We start from the raw sequence: 19,111 nt of genomic DNA, 5'->3' as shown, positions 1-19,111 counted from the left end.
GGTAGGCAGATTGGGCTCCTGTTATTTGTAGACTCCCAAAGATAAGCACTTTGTATCAATTATTAGCTGCCAGCATGAAAACGTTAGGTGTTCATAAACACAGCATATAATTCTCTTTCAGCACTTAGAGGTGTTAATTCTGTGCTCAACAAGTTACATTTGTCCAAAGATAGATACTCAGACAACATGATGAAAATTACATGCTTTACAGGCTGCCTTTCCATCCATGACTTTTAACTTCATCATGTTTTCCTTCAAACTGGTAATGTTTCTCTAGGAGTGAGTTGCTAACAATTAAACATTCTAGCTGTTCTTGAAAACCCAAGTTACAGGCATGTCTGCAAAGCCCTGTCCAGTGGGCTGGGTGTTTTTTTGTAGTAAATGCTGTGCAAATGTTGTCATACATTGCATGCAACACTAGAGTTAAACAGATAGGGAGTTTTCACTCAGCCTTGGTAAGGCTGGTCTCCCTGCACATCCTTTGTAGGTGATGGGAAATGATAACACTCTTCCAAAGGATGTCTCTGAATGTCTTTCCCTTTGTGGTGCCCGAGGAGATGAGCCTCACTGGGCTAGTTAGTCTTGCATGGCACAGGGGTGTATTCCTAAAGGTTTTATTTAGTGTTGTATGGAAATTGAGACATTCCAAGATTTATCTTCTAATTTTCAGATGCTTGTTATTTTCCTGAAAATGTTGTTCTTGTGATGACATTTCTGCTTATAGAACTAACTTCTGGACATGTAGGGAACAGCTTCGCTCTTGCAAACCCTGGAGAAATATCTTTTTTTAAAAGAGTAATAATACTGTGTGGCAGTTTTTAAATGGCAGCCTCCCAGTATTTTAAAATGAACATGTAGTTCTTACAGAATCAAGCATTAATTTTTTTGATCACCTGATACTACAGATTTGAAGGTACTGAAATTCAGGCTAGAGACTGAAGAAAACCATGTGTGGTGTTACCTACCAGTAACTCAACCAACAATGGAGCAAACATTCACAAAATAGTGGCTGCTCCAGTTCTTTCTCTTCCTTTCCTTTCTTCCTTTCCCTCCTTTCCCTCCTTCCCTTCCTTTCCTTCCCTCCTTCCCTCTTTCTTTCTTTCCTTCCTTTCTTTCTTTCCCTTCCTTCCTTCCTTCCTTCCTTCCTTCCTTCCTTCCTTCCTTCCTTCCTTCCTTCCTTCCTTCCTTCCTTCCTTCCTTCCTTCCTTCCTTCCTTCCTTTTCTTTCTTTCTTTTCTTTCTCTTTCTTTCTTTCTTTCTTTCTTTCTTTCTTTCTTTCTTTCTTTCTTTCTTTCTTTCTTTCTTTCTTTCTTTCTTTCTTTCTTTCTTTCTTTCTTTCTTTCTTTCTTTCTTTCTTTCTTTCTTTCTTTCTTTCTTTCTCTTTCTTTCTTTCTTCTTTCTTTCTTTCTTTCTTTCTTTCTTTCTTTCTTTCTTTCTTTCTTTCTTTCTTTCTTTCTTTCTTTCTCTTTCTTTCTTTCTCTTTCTCTTTCTTTCTTTTTCTTTCTTTCTCTTTCTTTCTTTCTTTTTCTTTCATTCTTTATCTTCTTTCTTTTTCTTTTTCTTTCTCTTTCTTTTCCTTCCCTTTCTTTCTTTTCCTTCCTTTCTTCTTTTCCTTCCTTCCTTCTTTTCCTTCCTTCCTTTCTTTTCCTTCCATCCTCCCTTCTTCCCTCCCTCCCTCCCTTCCTTCCTTCCTTCCTTCCTTCCTTCCTTCTTTCCTCTCTCCCTCCCCTTCCTTTCCCCCATTCCTTCCTTTCCCTCTTTCTCTCTATATTTCTCTCTTTCAAATTTTGTTGTTGGCTTATTTTTGGTGTGAGTTATTTGTGTGTGTATGTGTTTGGTTGGTTGTTTATGTGTTTGTTTGTGTTGTCTTTTCTTATTTTGTTTGCCAAGGTTGCTGAATCACTCCCAGGTGACCTAAGGATAACCCCAAAGCAGTCTACTTTGCTTTTCATCATCATAATTCAGCCTTTACATTCACAGCATATTTATTAATTTGTGTTTCATAACATAGAAAAGAAAGGGAAATGCAGGAAAGTTTAATCTTACTGTTGCTAATCAATATATCCTTAAAATGGGACAGCTCTTGACTATTGTGTGGAGAGCAGTGGCAGAAGAACTGGAATGCAATACTATGGCAATCCTAATGCAACACTATGGCAATCCTAACACCCTTGGAAAACAAAGTGTGCTTAGTAATTAGATTAATTAAAAGATTAAAAGACACTGTGACAACTAGCTGAATTATCAGAGTCGAGTCACAGCAACATCAACAGAACAAAACAGAGCATGCTTGGAGCAGGAAGAAAAGACCAGCAGTGATCAGCTCACCTTGTGCAGTATGTCATGGCTTAAGCACAGTGATGATCTGGGTATTACTCAAACTCACAGGTGGACTAAGTGGTATATTTCTAAGAACTAGCTTTAGCTACCTATCTTTGACCTAACCAGAGAGGATGCCATATGACTGATCATCATTTATATTTATTTGGAGTAATGATCCCAGGAGCTAGCCATAGTTGACTGTGCAGATCAAAAATCTGCAGCAGTTGTTTCTTTCTTTGCAGTCTTAGTATCATGACCTTGGCAAACAATAGATGCAGTTTTGTGTTTCAGCAATCTTAAATGTAAAAGTCATGCTTCCATCTGATAAGACTTAAAGACTCCATCAGATACTCATGTCATATCAGGTAAGTTAAACAATTTCCTCTGATCAGTTTCTTGCTAACTTTTTATTAGGAGAAGCATTTTCACACATTTTTCATTCAAATTCCTTGTGATGAGGAAGGCAGTGGGTTAAACCTGTGGCCTATGATGTCAGTTCTTCAACAAAGATGTGATCTGGAGGTGCAGCATGGGAAAATATAGCGCATTGAGTATTTTGTGGTTGTTAAGCTAGCAGACTGAAGCAGTCTTGGTCTCCAGGGAATCTGGAGGAGGGGTGTAAGTGTCACTTCTGGAAAGAAGTCATTTCATTGAAATATCACTGCAACTCAGCTCCAAGCTGCAGCAACACTGTTTTGTGTCCTCAAGTGCCTTTAACTTGTCGGCAGCGTGGCTATTACTGATGAATCTGATAATGCTGTTGCTGTTTATCAAAAGTCTAACACAATTCAGCTGGCTAGCCTCTGGTGGTTTGATTTTATACATAGGTACACGCAGCTAAATAACACAGGGCTTGGAATTAAGCCGATATAAATTTCCTCACTTTCCTCAAAAATTGTCTGAAAAAATGATTTGAAATAGTACTGTGAGGTTGTTTTTTTTTTTTTTCTTTCTTTTTTTTTCACAAAGAAACAGCAAAAGCCAAGTCTTCAGCTTTTAAGTGTAACTCTGTTTGGATTTGAAAACAGAATTTTGTACAGAAATTTGCACTTAAATTCCATATTTGAAACACAGATTTTTTTGGTACTTTTTAAATTTTACAAGCAAACATCGCCTTGTTACCTAGGGATAGTAATGACTTCAGTGACTTACAGTGCATAATAGAAGTTAATTTTAGAAGAATTTCTTTACCTCTTTTACATAAAATCTTTGAAAACTGTGTTCTAAATAATCCAAGAAGCAACAGCAAAGAGTGGTATGCTGTCTTTTGACAAGGGTTTGAAATCCTTTTAGTCACTGACAGCAAAGCTTTTCTTTAAAATACTGTCGTCCTTAACAGTATACTTCCGACCTGATACCTGGCTTTCAGATCTGTAATAGAATTTCACTATCTCAACTAAGTAGAATGAAACCCCCAGATTGGGAACTGAGATACAGTAAACCAAACTGCAGTCCTGCTTTGGCTATGGGGAGGCTTTGCTTACAATAGGGTTGTTTTCAGGGTAGGATTATTTCTTGGAGGAAGAAGAATGTATGGGGACCCTGGAGTGTTCCATTCTTATCCAACAGACTAACAGGTGGACAGGTCTGATGGTGTAAACCAAACAAACCAAATTTTTTCCTCAAAGAAAAAAAGATTAAATGGTTTTGTTTTGTTTTGTTTTTTCTAGTAACAGATAAACAACTTGGTTAGTAATAGAATTTTTGTTATAGGACACTATACATTTTAAGTCAGTTACAATAATGTATAATATGGATTGAATGGAAATAAAATCTGCCAGAGTCCAGATCAAACTGTGAGGGCTGAAGTTTGAGGAAAACTCAGAAGTTGCAACAAAGCATTATGAACTTCTACACTAACTACTACTACTACTGCAATCTGAATGCCTTCCTATTCGAGAACAGGAACTAAACATTTTAGACAAACACGTATCAGTGGATCTACCCCAAGAATACATTAGGTCTTGTGATCCAGATTGTTTCGATTTGTTCGTTCAAGGTCTTCATTTTAAGTAAACCACAGATGCTCAGTCTAGGGATTTTGGATCTTTTGTGTACAGCTGAGCATTCAAAGGCTCTGTAAAAGCAATAACAGATAATTCAATTTTAAAATTTTATTTATTTTTCATTACAGGTGGTGAGTAGCTTTATGTTCCATCTTAGAGAAAATTGGTTTTCTAGTGGTTAATCAGTGTAGTTACTCTTAATGTTTCATTCTCTGATTTGTAGTAGGTGAAAAATAATGAAACCCTCTCATGGTAACTAGCTAGTGGCTGAGAAATACTTAATAAGTTACAAGCTGAAGTGTTTATAAATGGGGATTTACTAATCTTGTTACAATATTGGCCACAGTCTGTCTAACACTATGAAGCTATCAATGATGAGAAATTAAGCGTGTGGTGAATGTGACTGGAAATACTAATCATCCATTGTCTTAAAAAAACCCACACAACCCAAAACCCAAAGCAACAAAACCCCAACAACAAAAAACCTAAAATGGAACTCCCTAATCCCCATAATTTCCTAAATTCATAAACTTGAAAAAGTAGTCCTCACTGTTTATCCTCCATCCTCAGGGGAAAAAACCAAACTAACAAAAGTGTTCTCTCCTAGAGAAGTCAACAGAGTTATGGGGAGGGAAAAAAAAAAGGCAGTAAACTGTTATAAAATATAACAGACAATTTTGCATGTTTATGTCTGTTCAGTTTCTTGTTTGTTTCCAGTAAGTTGGGAAAGGCATGAAATACTGTGAATTAGAAGGTATTCTTTAAGATAATAACTAGCAAGTCAGTAATAAGTGGTTAGCTACTTGGTGCATTATGCATATCGATGCCTTTATGGGAAAGGAACCAGAATGTTGTGTTTAACTTAACAAAATTGCTGGGAAAAAAAAGAGGTTATGAGAAAGTGACAAAAATAGGCAGTTAGATTTTAGGTTATTTTTCTCATAGTATTGCTGCCTTTAGTGCATCAGAGACTGGTCACAGATAAACATGATGGCCCCAGTGTCATCTGTTCCTGTTTATTTACAGTTCTCTTAATTGGCATCACTGGATGTGATGAAATAAGCTATAATGATTTGGAAAGACATTTGACTTTCATATGAACTTACTTGTATGTTCACCTCAGAGCTATCAACTGACTAGCAGAGTCTTATTTATGCTTAGCATCAGTGTGAGTGTTCAGCATGGGTTTCAAGGAGATATTTACCAAACATTAAATATATTCTGCTTTTCCTGCCAACAGTATGCTGCTGTCATCAGTATTTCAAGCTTGGTAACAGTGGTGGTTGTAGTTTCCCTGCATTGTCCTTCACATCCATCCTTGCTGTTCTGTTTGTTTGAATTATTTGTGCATATGAACATATACAAAAGTAACCTGCCGTGATGAATGTTTCTGCTCTTGTTTTGAGTCAGATGATTTTATTAATATCCACCATGACAAGAGTATTTTTGTCTGGGTACTGTGTATTTTGGTTGCCTTTATGAATATGTGAAACCATTGTATCAACACACCATAATTTTGAGAAGAACATTAAATTAATTTAGGTTAGAAAGCCTAGTGATTTTGAAATAAAATAATAATTGGTTTATTTATTACGAGGTCAAAATGGCCCTTAACACCACATTAAGTGACAGTTGTATCTATACTTCAGTATTTGAACTTCAGGAGTGAAATACATCTTAGTCACATTAAAATTTAGTTTACATGTAAAATAATACTGTGTATATAATGCAGCTAGTTCTAGGCATTGCTCTGGAGTTAGATTTCTTGTGAAGAATTCACTCTTGAATGAAAAACCTGGGTTTTTTTCAGAGAAACCGATTTGAGTGTTACTATTTCTGCTGAATTTCTCATGACCTAACTTCTCTCTGAAGCAGGATTCAGAAGAAGGAAAGGCAAAGCATGTCAAGCATTGCGTACAAAAGAGTACATTAGGAGGTGGTTTTTTTTCTGATTATCACTCAAAATCATATATTAAATTTTGGAATAACAAAAAGCAAGGCTTTCAGTTGTGTCGTTAAAGGAATTGGAGTCTCAGATGATGGAGTATAAGAAGTATGAGAAGTTTTGGATCAGGACCTGCTGGAATGTGTCCAGAGAAGGGCCACAAGGATGATTAGGGCTGGAGCACCTCCCCTATGAGGACAGACTGAGGGAGTTGGGGATATTCAGTCTGGAGAAGAGAAGGCTCTGAGGAGACCTAATTGTGGCCTTCCAGTATCTGAAGGGGACCTACAAGAAAGCTGGGGAGGGACTTTCTAGGGTGTCAGAGAGTGATAGGACTGGGGCAAATGGAGCAAAACTAGAAGTGAGTAGTTTCAATATTGGATGTTAGGAAGTTCTTCCCCATGAGGGTGCTGAGACACTGGAACAGGGTGCCCAGGGAGGTGGTAGAAGCCTCATCCCTGGTTTTAAGGCCAGGCTGGATATAAGCTCTGGGCAGTCTGTTCTAATGTGAGGTGTCCCTGCCCATGGCAGGAGGTTGGAACTGGATGATCCTTGAGGTCCCTTCCAACCCTAACAATTCTATGATTCTTTGATTTTATTGTACAGCACAAAGTACTTTCAGCAAATGCTGATTTTGGCTTTAGAACTTCTGAGGTCTGGCATAAAACCAGTTTTTCTTACATATTTTTGATTGGTTTGTCTTTTCTTGACCTTGAACCCAGACAAACAGTGCATACAACAGTGCAGTTGAAATAATTTGCAGCCAGTTCTGCAGTAGGATATTTCTGCTCAGACTGTTCAGATTATAGGACTCAGGAAGGCAGGTTGGAAGTTTGTTTTTCCAGAGTGTGCTCGGACACATCTGTGCTACAAAATTTTACCAGCAGGGAGATTTTAAAATAATTATACTGAAAACTGCTAATTCACTTCCATGTGTTCACCCAGGGCTGCCTTTACTGCTGCATTCACAGTGCATCACACTGACTGTGCATCAAGCTGTACAGGAAAAATGTGTGAACCTTAATAGGTCAACACCATAGTGCCCCTCCAGCGAACACCTTGTTTTACCTTAGTATTAGGGGATAAGGGCTGTCTGATTTCAGAGTTCTGGAAATGGCCTATGGAGGCATCAACAGGGTGTGGCTTCCAGCAGTGTATGCAGGCTTCAGAAGTCCAGCTGATGGTGAAGTGTTCTCAGGTACACATCACTGGTATGTGCTATATAGAATCATAGAGTCATGGAAGGGTCTGGGTTGGAAGGGACCTCCAAATGTCATCTTGTCCAAACCCCTCTGTACTAAGCAGGGGCATCCTCAACTAGATCAGGCTGCCCAGAGCCCTGTCCAGCCTCACGTTGAATATCTCCAGGGATGGGGCCCCAGCCACCTCCCTGGGCAACCCAACCTGTTCCAGTGTTCCACTACCCTTATGGTCAATAACCTGTTCCTATCACCCAATCTAAACCTGCTCTTCTCTAGTTTGAAGCCATTGCCCCTCATCCTATCATTGCAGGCCTTTGCAAACAATCTCTCTATCCTTCTTGTAGGCCCCCTTCACATACTGACAGGAGGCTTTCTGGAGGGTGGGAAAACATGGTTGCATCTACTGTGCAAATGGCAAGGGGTAACATCATTAAATGAGAAAACGGACTCTAACTATTCCAGATGCTTCCTATAGAAATAACTCATTTTTGAAGAGAGAATCTCAAACTAGCACACTTGACAGCAATGGCAAACTTCTGTGCATTACTCATTACTAGGACTACTATCTCTACACCTTCTTCCAAACCATAATTATTAATGCAGCCCCTTCTTCACCCTGATGCTATTACTTTGCTCTCAACAACCCCTTGTTCCTTTTCCTCTTTGATGCCAATTTAGCATCATTAAATCCTAAGACAGGGGGTTAAACCTGCCTGCATCATGGACATAGGTGCTAGTAGTTTCAGTGTCATCTAGAGGTACTACCTTGTCTCTGCCTAGAGTCCAGCAGGGACTTCAGAGCGCAGCATACATGTAATGTGTTCATGCTTTGCCACAGACAACAGGACATCAGAATTAGACAGTAACAGGAGGAACTGGCTGGGTGCTTGATGAAGCTGAAGTAGTGGGTACCCACCACCTATAGTAATTCATCAGGAACTAAGACTGTCCAGCGAACTCAGTAGATTTAGGACTGAAATAGAGGTAGTTTATGGAGGAGGCTTGGATAATGAAGGCCAAATCTGTGATTGCAAATGGAATTCTTCTGTGAACTTCCATCATAAGCCGGTTTGTCTGATAGCCTCAAAAAAAAAGTGTTTTGCAAACTTCTCTCTGTATTTTTCTATTTCAGTTGCTGTACTAATGGAATAGCTAACCTATTTTATTTTTTATTTACTTTGTGGTTATTTGATTGTGAGAACCAACCTAAACTGTGGCTAGTTACAATTTTTAATGTAATAATCTATTTTTACATTGTTGAGGGTGGCTTTGGTGGAGCAAAGAATGACCACAATATGTTTCGTTCAAGTACACTGTTCTAATTAATGTAAATTAATGGTAAGGAGATACCATAAATTCAGCACTTTAGCTATAAAAGCAAATACAGTTTTCCCTTTTTAAGGAGGTGTGATACTGTACAGAAAGATTAGAGCATTTATATTTTCCTATTTCATCTTTTTATGAAAAGCAGGAAAGGCAAATTGCAAATATTTAAAATGTCAAAGTAATGGAAGTATAAATGATGAATAACTTGTAATGCATGCAAAAAGAAGCCATGGTTCGCTGTGGGACTCTGAAAAAAAGAACTGAATAATTTATCAGCATGGAATAAATAAGAATATTTCAAGGCAGCAGTTGCAGGTTTGTTTATTGATCTACCTGGTATAAGTTCTTAAAACATTCATTGGATAGTGCAAGCTAGGAAATGTAATATACCTAAAACATTGAAAATGCCTTTTTTTTTTCCTTCTGGTTTGGGGACTTCATTGCCCATCAGGGAAGAAAATCCCAAAGAAACAAACAAACATGAAAACAGAAAAGAAAAACAAAACAAACCCAAACCCCAGTACATTGTGTAATGAAAGATGGAAACTGAGGTTTATGCAACACCTAAGACTGAAATTCTGCAGAATGAGTGTAACGACTACTATTCTTACAATTATTAAGTCATACTTCAAATGTCAGTAAAACTGACCTGCTGTTGTGGCCACTCAAACTTTGCACTGTTCTGTCCTCCTTCCCACTTGGAAATACAGGGGAGAGAGTCTCTGTAAACTGCACAGTGGAGCACAAGCCCTATGAGGAGAGGCTGAGGGAGCTGGGGTTGCTTAGCCCGGAGAAGAGGAGGCTCAGGGGAGACCTTATTGCTATCTACAACTACCTGAAAAGAGGTTGTAGCCAGGTGGGGGTTGGTCTCTTCTCCCAGGCAACTAGCACCAGAACAAGAGGACACAGTCTCAAGCTGCACCAGGGGAGGTTTAGGCTGGATGTTAGGAAGAAATTCTTCATAAAGTGATTGGCCATTGGAATGGGCTGCCCAGGGAGGTGGTGGAGTCACCATCAGTGGAGGTGTTTAGGAAGAGACTGGATGGGGTGCTTGGTGCCATGGTTTAGTTGGTTAGATGGTGTTGGATGATAGGTTGGATTTCAAAGGTCTCTTCCAACCTGGTTAATTCTATTCTATTCTGTTCTATAAAGTCTTAAATAATTAGGCCAGTTAAAAGCTACACATCAAATACCTCCCTGAAGCATCATGATCCATGGTCAAAAAAGGCCAATATTAATAAATTAATTTTATTTAAGTAATCAGATATAAAGAGCTAGTTAATTTCTAGTTGAGACATTTTTCTCTGAAGCTATGAGACTCATGGTTAAGTAAATCACTCTGGATTACTTCTGTAATCATTTCCACAAGACCTTGTTTTTCTTCCCATTTCATCATCACAAATGATCCCTCCAATTTCCAGCTTGTAGCACTGCTCAGATGTTTGGGCCACCCTCAGGGCAGCTCTCCAGAATGGGACTTAAGTCTTCAAGCAGAAAGAGGCTGTAGAAGGTCCCCATTCTCATGTGTTGAATTCATCCAGCTTCATCCTATGTATCTTCTTCATCAATAAAGTTGTACAAGACCCATTCCTTCTAAAAAGTGGTAACTTTGGAGTCATATCCTCTTCACAGTAATCAGCAGTAGCTCTGAAAGTAGTTTGTGTCATTACATGTGTGAGGTAGGTTTATGATCATTCCTCTGTTGCTCAGTGGACAGAGAATTGCCCTGTGCCTTCTGGCCAGTTGCATGCTGATGTCGGGGGCTCACAAAAGAAGAAAGCTGCATTCTTCTTTTATCAGTGCTAATGCAAATTCAGAAACAGGGAAAACCTTTCCCACCCCGCAAAAGAACACAAAACAAAACACAACCCCTCCCTCCCAAAAAAAAAAAAAAAAAAAGTAGTAGTGAGACACTTACAAAAAAGTTATATTTAGGTATATTTGTCATAAAGCCTTGTAACAGTTAATGTAAATATCAACAGATATAATTTTAATCCTTTTCTCCCCCAATTTTTGGTTTATTCTATTCTATTACTTCCATCATTTAAAAAAAAAAATACTTTACTCTTTTTTTTTTTTTTTTAAGTGATTTTCAAAGTGTGAGAAATGGCATGGACTCATCAGGGAGATATCCCTGCATCCCTTTAGGAGCACTTCATCCTAAGAACTTGTTCCCTCATCTCTTACAATCATCATTTTGTAACCTGGGGGCTCTGGCAGAGGCTGCAGTTGAAGAAGACATCTAAGCCCTCCTGAGTGCATTAAGGCACTCTTGGCGTGCATTTATGCCTGGTATAGTTTAAATAATATGGAGAGGAGTTAGGCAACCTGGGACAGGAGGCTTCTGAAAACTGGGCATGTATTAGAGGAGGTGTTGCTTAGCTCTCTTTCTGAGATCTCTCTACTTAATAATGTTTTGCCTATTTGGCATAATACTCTTGAGATGTGTTTTCCCAGTGATTTATTGTAGTCTGTTGAAATGCTTTATTCTGTATCATTGGCTCCTTTGGACATGTTGCAATGCATATTACGTGGCCAGTAATGATGGACACAGCTAAGTAGCACCAGGGGGATCAGTAATTAGCGTCCAAAGATGGGTGATATTGTAATAAGCTTTGTTAATATTAGTGGGACTGCTCCTTCGTAGCCAAAGATTGCAGTGGATGCTACTTCATACACTGGAAGATGCTGAGGCTTTTAGTGTCATTGATTTGCTTCATCAGTGATGCTGCTGTTGTCATTCTCAATCTAGAAACCTGTACGTATTAGAATCCAACATGCCCCACTCAAAATGTGTTTGTACCTACTCATGATTGTACTTGACATTGTGACTGATGCTTCAGTTTAAAAGGGCCTTTAGAACCAAACAAGTTTCTCTTCCTTTTTCCTTTGGGAATTAAGATTTTATAAAAAAAAAAAAAAGGGAAACGTTTTGTTTTGTTCTTTAAGAATTATTTCTATGCATTCACACCACTTGCTTATTTTTCCCTCTGTCTGGGAAACCAAGAGTCTGCAACAGACCTGAGAGAAGTACCTGAGACATTCCAGGGAGAAGCCATATGATTTTTGCTTGCATCTCAGCAGTATCATACCCTTGTTTCACAAACTTCAGGCAGTGCTCAAAGAATGGCATTGAAGAATCATCTCTCTTTTCTACAGCTTTATAGGCTGGGTTGGTTGATTTGTGGCAGCCTCTTGTGAGGAGGTATTATGATTGAGAAGTGTTGCTACATCTAATTCACCTGTCAATTACAATTATCTGGTATTTTAATACTGATCCTGCTGACCAAATCTTTGCATAAATAAGTCTCTTAAATACTGGGGTTTTCTAGTGAATCAAAGTCTTACACTCAGTTCTGAAGCCAGCACTTTCTGCAATCTGTGTATTTAAATGGTATGTCCTAGACTTTTGTTTGGAAAGAACCTAAGAACACGCAGCTTAGATACTAAACATGCTACTGCTGGTTGTTCAGAAATTTGGTTCTAAAGCACAGCTTAAGCCATTGAAAAAAATCTGTGGTAATTAACTGAATATTTCCTTTCTGCTTGGTTTAAAAAGGTCAGCCCTTCTTTCTGCCCGTTTTCAGATCTTCCCAGAATTATTCTTCAATTTCCTAAATAGTGTGCCAAACACCTGGAAATACAATTTCCAGATCTGCATCTCTTGGATGTCAACTGTGAGCATACAATAGAGTGATAAGTTAATAAACATAAGCCATTTATATTCTGTAGGGCAGATATTGGCAGGTCATTAGTAAGCTGCAAGTGACTCTCAGTGCATTGTGTGCTGCATGAGTACTTTCACAGAAGACTGTAAGCCTTTATAGGTGATTCAGCCTTATACCCTACAGAAACATATTGCAGGAAGGAAGACTGCTAGAAATTAAAAGTAATTTAGGTTCCAATACATGACAACAATAACAGTTTGGCTTCCCTTTTTGTGACAATCTCCTGCTTGTAAATTGCCAGAAGCAATATTCTTTCCTTGCTTATTCCAACTGAAGGATTTGTAAAGGTAACTAATTTCATCCTCTGATTCACTTCTTAGAAATCTCTTTTTTCTTTTCCCTTCCAAAAATGTAACCTGAATTCCTCTAATTCGTCAAGGTGGTTATTTTGGGGGTTGGAAAAATCATGAGCATTACCAGCAGAACTGTGAGCATTCCTCCTTGTACTGTTTGTAACAGAATCCTGTTTTGAAGCTTGATGTAGTTCTGAAAGAATATTGCAATCTGCTGAGATTATCTTTAAAGTGCTTGGAAATGCTGATAAAATGCATAAATTACTTTCTTTATGCTATATGTATATCCTTGTGCATGTATGAGGATGTTTATACACATAATACAAGAAAAAGTAGAGGTTACATTCACATTTGTAAATATATAGACACACTTGGATGCAGTATTTTAAAACATCTAGTCAAGATTTTTCTAATTGACACATATTTGTGTATCCATGCAATCTCTAGCATCCTTCACCTTAACATACATTATTGTTTTAAGGAAACAGTCTACTTATATAAATGAAGACTCAACATTATAAAATTTTAATTTAACTTCAGGTGAAACAATGCCATTATAATATATCCAGAGAATTACTTTCTGCATTTTGGTCAGGTTTTGAATTTTTTTTTTTTCCTTTGGGATTCTTTTTTTTTTGGGGGGTGGTGGTGTTTAATGCCTACCATGCAATTACAAAGGTTTATTCTCCCTTTGTTCTTTTCAGAGTGCTGCAGCAGCTCCCAGTCCAGTGCTAGGAAACATTCCCCCAGGAGATGGCATGCCAGTAGGTCCTGTACCACCGGGTTTTTTTCAGGTATTCAGAAAAATTATGATTACAGGAATTTTAGGATAGAAAATCCTCCATTATACTGTTTATAAGTCTGCAGAAAAAGTCCTGTTCTAAACTGTTTCTCACTATATGGTGCAATACTTGAGAGTTTATTTTTTGACAAAAGTGAATAGGTGGAAAGGAAAGGTACTTTTCAGACTGATGAGTATTTTGTTTATGAAATAGTACAGCACAACTCATTTCAGAATTGCAAGGATAAGAAATGGTGCCAGTTTATAAGTAGAGATCTTAAATGCTTGAATGTAATTCTGAAATAATTCCTTGTGATAATAAACATACATTGAACTGAAACTTCAGAGTAAGAACATTGTTGGTTGTGTTTAGCTTTGTGGTAAAGCCACAGGCCAGATTTTCAAGATGTTCAAGTTTCAGTGGGAATTAAACCTAGGCAATTATGAATATCCCACTGAGCATCTCCTTGCACATTGAAGATCTCAGCCATAATGCCTGAAAAAACAAGCCAAGGATTTAGACCGTGTATTGCTTCTATTAAGTCTTGTCATAAATGAAACTGAATACCCAGTTAGCACTTTGGACAGTAACAGTACAGAATACTATGATGGGAAGAAGCCAGCTTTTAGAGCAAGGCCAGCTAACAGTTGTAATCTGAGATTGGATTGCTCCAGTGAGAGAGCTTGCATCTCCTCTTCACCCAAGCGTCGTTATTTTTCTTCATGCTGGCAAGGTGTGGCTTGGTACAGCAGGATCAAAAGTAGTGGCTTCTCTAGCACTGAAACAACTCCTCAGGAAGAACTGAGATTTCCACTTTGTGTAAGTGATTTTATGACAGGATAGAAACCACCCAGATTTCCAGGATTGTGATGTCCTGATACTGATGTTCCATAAAAACTCAAGGGCTGAAATCCAGATAGAGGCCTGTGTCTTTTTCCTTCTTCCCTGAGATGCTCACACAAAACACACAGTTCTAAGCTGGAAGAAAAGATAAGTTTTGTTCATTTATTTTTTTATTCAAATGGTGCTTGTGCAAAAATGGCAGTGTCTCAGCAGTCCCTATTTACACCTTATATTTGACAGAGTTATTGTTATGGTCTTCCTCTTCCAGCAGTCAGAGGAGGGAAAACCTTTTATCTGCCATGTTGGTACCTACCTAAAGAAACCACGAACCTGGCTAGAGCATGTTGTTTCCCTCATCAGTTAAAATCCTGAGGCATGGTTTAGCTGATTAGGTGGTGTTGGATGATAGGTTGGACATGATGATCTTGAAGGTCTCTTCCAACCTGGTCTATTCTATTCTATTCTGTTCTATACATGAATTAACTATATGTGCAAATGAAACAGAAAATACTCTATCATTGTCAGTCACAAAATCCTCAGGATTTGGCAGGACTGATTAATTATTTAATTTCTGCTTCTAGTGTTTAGAAGAGCTGATTAGGTAGCACTTTTTAAACACAGTTTTATCTTCATTTTTACATTGCATAAATATTTCACCTTTTCATATTTTAGCTGTCCACTCCAGATGTATTGTCAAAGGAACTAATGCTTACATTTTTTTCTTCTGTTGTCTTTGAGGGCATCTAAGAGGGGGAAGGAGCACAGATAGGACATGTGTGTGAAGTACGGAGGAAAGAGTAACTGTTTTAAAGGTTTGGCAGGAGGAGGGTATGGGAGTTTTGACTTTAGAAGCATAAAAAGACTTCTAGCCACTCTAGATCCTTAAAGATGCATGGAAGATGATAGAAAGTTAGGTGTGGATGGACTTTCATTGTCTGTCAGTATCTGACTTCAGTCTTACGTGAAGCCTCACCAACAGCCTGCTCCTTTTGCAAGGCCTGGGAGTGAAAATAAACAGGAGAATCCGTTTTCAGTATAACACGGTTTGTGACATTTATCAGACCTATCATCTGCTCAACAGCACAGATTAATGAGTCTTCTGCAAGGCAGATTCCAAGAGCTGGCCTGCACAGTCTGGTATGGACTCCTCTAGACATCACCCTTCACCACTCCTTGACGCTGTTGGGTCTGTGCCATTGTGTCTCTCTGTCACATGCAGTACTGAAGGTGCTACCCTTACAGTTACAGTGGATAGACATCTACTACCCTCAGCTGAATGGCCCTGTCAGCAAAACAAACATTTCTCAAGAGATGATTAGTTTTTTGCTGTAATTATTTGCTTAAGAATATAGTAGAAGTAATAACATGCCAGTTCACAAGTCCAACTGCAAACTTGATACCAGATACACAGATATGGTTGGGAGCAATCCCAGCAGTGGGCTCAAAGCCAGAATCCAGTCAGTTACATAACAGTAAAATGCTGAAACTGTAAGGTGTGTATAAAGAAAAGCTGTACAAATAGTCCATGACAATGTGTTCTTGTGATGGGGTCAGTGTTGTCAAGAACCAGTAATATCACTGGTTGTAATACCTTTAGATGGAGGTGGATCTTACCAGTGGCAATTTATCTGAGGACAGGAAAATATGTTGGCAGACATAGCCATGAATGTGAACCCTGAACACTGAGGAGCATCATCTGCTGCCACCAAAGCAGGTGAAGGGACAAGCAAGAAAGAGAAACTCATGATTGGAACTTCCTGCTTCTTCATAGGTGCTTTCATTCTAGAACACCTGGGGTTGGACTGGCTGGAGAGCAGCCAAACAGAAAGGGACCTGGGGGTACTGATTGACAGCCAGCAGAACATGAGCCAGCAGTGTGCCCAGGTGGCCAGGAAGGCCAATGGCATCCTGGCCTGCATCAGAAACAGTGTGGCCAGCAGGAGCAGGGAAGTCATTCTGCCCCTGTACTCAGCACTGGTTAGGCCACACCTTGAGTCCTGTGTCCAGTTCTGGGCCACTCAGTTAAAGGACATTGAGACACTTGAATGTGTCCAGAGAAGGGCAACAAGGCTGGGGAGAGGCCTTGAGCATAAGTCCTATGAGGAGAGGCTGAGGGAGCTGGGATTGTTTAGCCTGGAGAAGAGGAGGCTCAGGGGAGACCTTATTGTTGTCTGTAACTACCTGTTGGGAGGTTGTAGCCAGGCAGAGGTTGGTCTCTTCTTCCGGGCACCCAGCACCAGAACAAGAGGACACAGTCTCAAGCTGCACCAGGGGAATTTTAGGCTCGAGGTGAGGAGAAAGTTCCTCACTGAGAGAGTTGTTAGCCATTGCAATGTGCTGCCCAGGGAGGTGGTGGAGTCGCCATCCCTGGAGGTGTTCAAGAGGGGACTGGATGTGGCACTTGGTTGCATGGTTCAGTAGTCATGACGTCTTGGGTGACAGGTTGGACTTGATGATCTTTGAGGTCTTTTCCAACCTTATTGGTTCTATGATTCTATGAACTAGATAGTAGGTTTCTGTATACTCTTCTGTTATTCTACTTCACTGATCATGGGAATAAACCAAACATGGTCATCTGCCCTGATCTGAATACTGACAAACTTGAGCCTTTGTTGCTCTGAGAGTTTGGAATCTAGACCTTTAATGCACTCATAGTTGATGAAAGTGAACAATTTCGGTTTTTAATAGTTCGAAGATTATAGGAGCAGTGGGGGAATGATAACTTGTATCTGTATTTAGTTGACTAAGACTGTACTACAAAAGAATTGTAATGTTACAACTTCTTGCAACCTAAAATTTATATAGAAGGTCATCTGGGAATGATAAGGATGCCTTTTGTTGCTTTCATGAAATGTTTGGATTAGCCTAAGCTAAAGCTTTTGACAGCCTCTACATTCCAGCTTTGCTTGGCAATTTAAAGTAATTTCTTTTCTCATCAATACTGTTCTTGGCAGTGCAACTCTATTTCAGCATGTGGCACTAGCCACTAACTAGGATGTAAGTGAAATGGATGCTCTTGCTGCTGCAGTCGCTTCTTACCAAACAGATCAAGAGAAGCTGGCAACCAAGGTAGAGACTGTGAGCAAGCCAAGAAACATTACCTGGGTTCCAGTTCTGTGGCACTACTGACCACTAGCATTAGTTCTCTAGTCTTTAATTTTTATTAAAGAAATTTAATTTCTTTTATTTTTTTTCTTACAAAATAATGCAGTCAGGATGGCACATGGAGGTAGATAACTGTGGAAGAGGGACGGTTTCTTAGACAGGAATTGCTAAAACTCTATCTACTCTTAATAAAATTGTCTTTTCATAGTATCATAGTATCAGTCAGGGTTGGAAAGGGACCACAAGGATCATCTAGTTCCAACCCCCCTGCCATGGGCCTCATCCAGCCTGCTCTTAAACACCTCCAGGGATGGTGCCCCAACCACCTCCCTGGACAACCCATTCCAGGGCTTCACCACTCTCATGGTGAAGAACTTCCTCCTCACGTCCAGCCTGAATCTCCCCACCTCCAGCTTCATTCCATTCCCCCTAGTCCTATCACTACCTGAGATCCTGAGAAGTCCCTCCCCAGCCTTCTTGGAGGCCCCCTTCAGATACTGGAAGGCCACAATGAGGTCACCTCAGAGCCTTCTCTTCTCCAGACTGAACAGCCCCAACTCCTTCAGTCTGTCCTCACAGGAGAGGTGCTCCAGTCCTCTGATCATCCTCGTGGCCCTTCTCTGGACACCTTCCAGCTCCTCCATATCCCTCTTGTAATAGGAGCTCCAGAACTGGATGCAGTACTCCAGGTGGGGTCTCAGCAGAGCTGAGTAGAGGGGGAGAATCACCTCCCTTGAGCTGCTGGCCACACTTCTCTTGATGCAGCCCAGGATCTGATTGGCTTTCTGGGCTGCAAGTGCATACTGGGAGCTCATGTTGAGCTTCTTGTCCACCAGCACCCTGCCAAGTCCCTCTCCTCAGGGCTGCTTTCCAGCCAGTCACTGCCCAGCCTGGATTTGTGCCTGGGATTGCTTTGCCCCAGCTGCAGGACCCTGCCCTTGGTCTTGTTGAACCTCATGAGGTTGGCTTGTGCCCACCTCTCCAGTCTGTCCAGGTCCCTCTGGATGGCCTCCCTTCCCTCCAGCGTTTCTGCTGCACCACACAGCTTGGTGTCATCAGCAAACTTGCTGAGGGTGCACTCAATGCCACTGTCCATGGCACCCACAAAGATGTTGAACAAGCCTGGTCCCAGGACTGATCCCTGAGGGACTCCTCTTGTCCCTGGCCTCCACTGGGACATGGACCCATTGACAGCCACTCTTTGGGTGCAGCCATCAAGCCAGTTCTTCATCCATCTAGAGGTCATGTTTTCATGTATATGCAGACCACTAGCACTGATGTTAATTAGCAGCAGCCTCAGGTATTTTATGCCTGTTCCACAGAGCTGAAGTTCTGAAGGCAGCAGCTGAGTTTGTCTTGTATCTCTCTGTATTTTTATACTTCAGTTCAGTGATAGATAATGATCACTACAGTGCTGACAGTCCAAAATTCATGGGCATACAATGCTGAGAAGAAGGTGGTAGAGCTGTGCACAGTTATTGCCATCAATTAAATGTTTGTTTATTTGTTTTTAAGAGAATTGTTTACAGTGTCAAAAACAAAATTTGAAAAAAAAACCAA

At 39.9% G+C, this 19,111-nt stretch overlaps 1 protein-coding gene across 5 annotated transcripts in view; it reads left to right on the top strand.

Annotated features, from left to right (window-relative positions):
• Positions 1 to 19,111, top strand: part of SSBP2 (single stranded DNA binding protein 2) — a 208,509-nt gene that overhangs the window by 131,633 nt on the left and 57,765 nt on the right. For 3 of the 5 annotated variants that reach the window (XR_008463100.1, XM_054178190.1, XM_054178189.1), the window contains exon 5: positions 13,526 to 13,615. The exons of the other annotated variants lie outside the window; for them this stretch is intronic. Coding sequence is in view for 2 of the 3 variants with exons in the window: in XM_054178190.1 (XP_054034165.1) it covers positions 13,526 to 13,615 (90 nt within the window). In the remaining variant the exon portion in view is untranslated. The remainder of the gene's footprint in view (positions 1 to 13,525; positions 13,616 to 19,111) is intronic. 5 annotated transcript variants of the gene reach the window in all.

The sequence above is a fragment of the Dryobates pubescens genome, chromosome Z (assembly GCF_014839835.1).
Source record: "Dryobates pubescens isolate bDryPub1 chromosome Z, bDryPub1.pri, whole genome shotgun sequence".
NCBI classification, from domain to species: Eukaryota; Metazoa; Chordata; class Aves; order Piciformes; family Picidae; genus Dryobates; species Dryobates pubescens.
The sequence above is the reverse complement of the archived record's forward strand: the minus strand, read 5'-3'. Positions and strand labels throughout refer to the sequence as shown.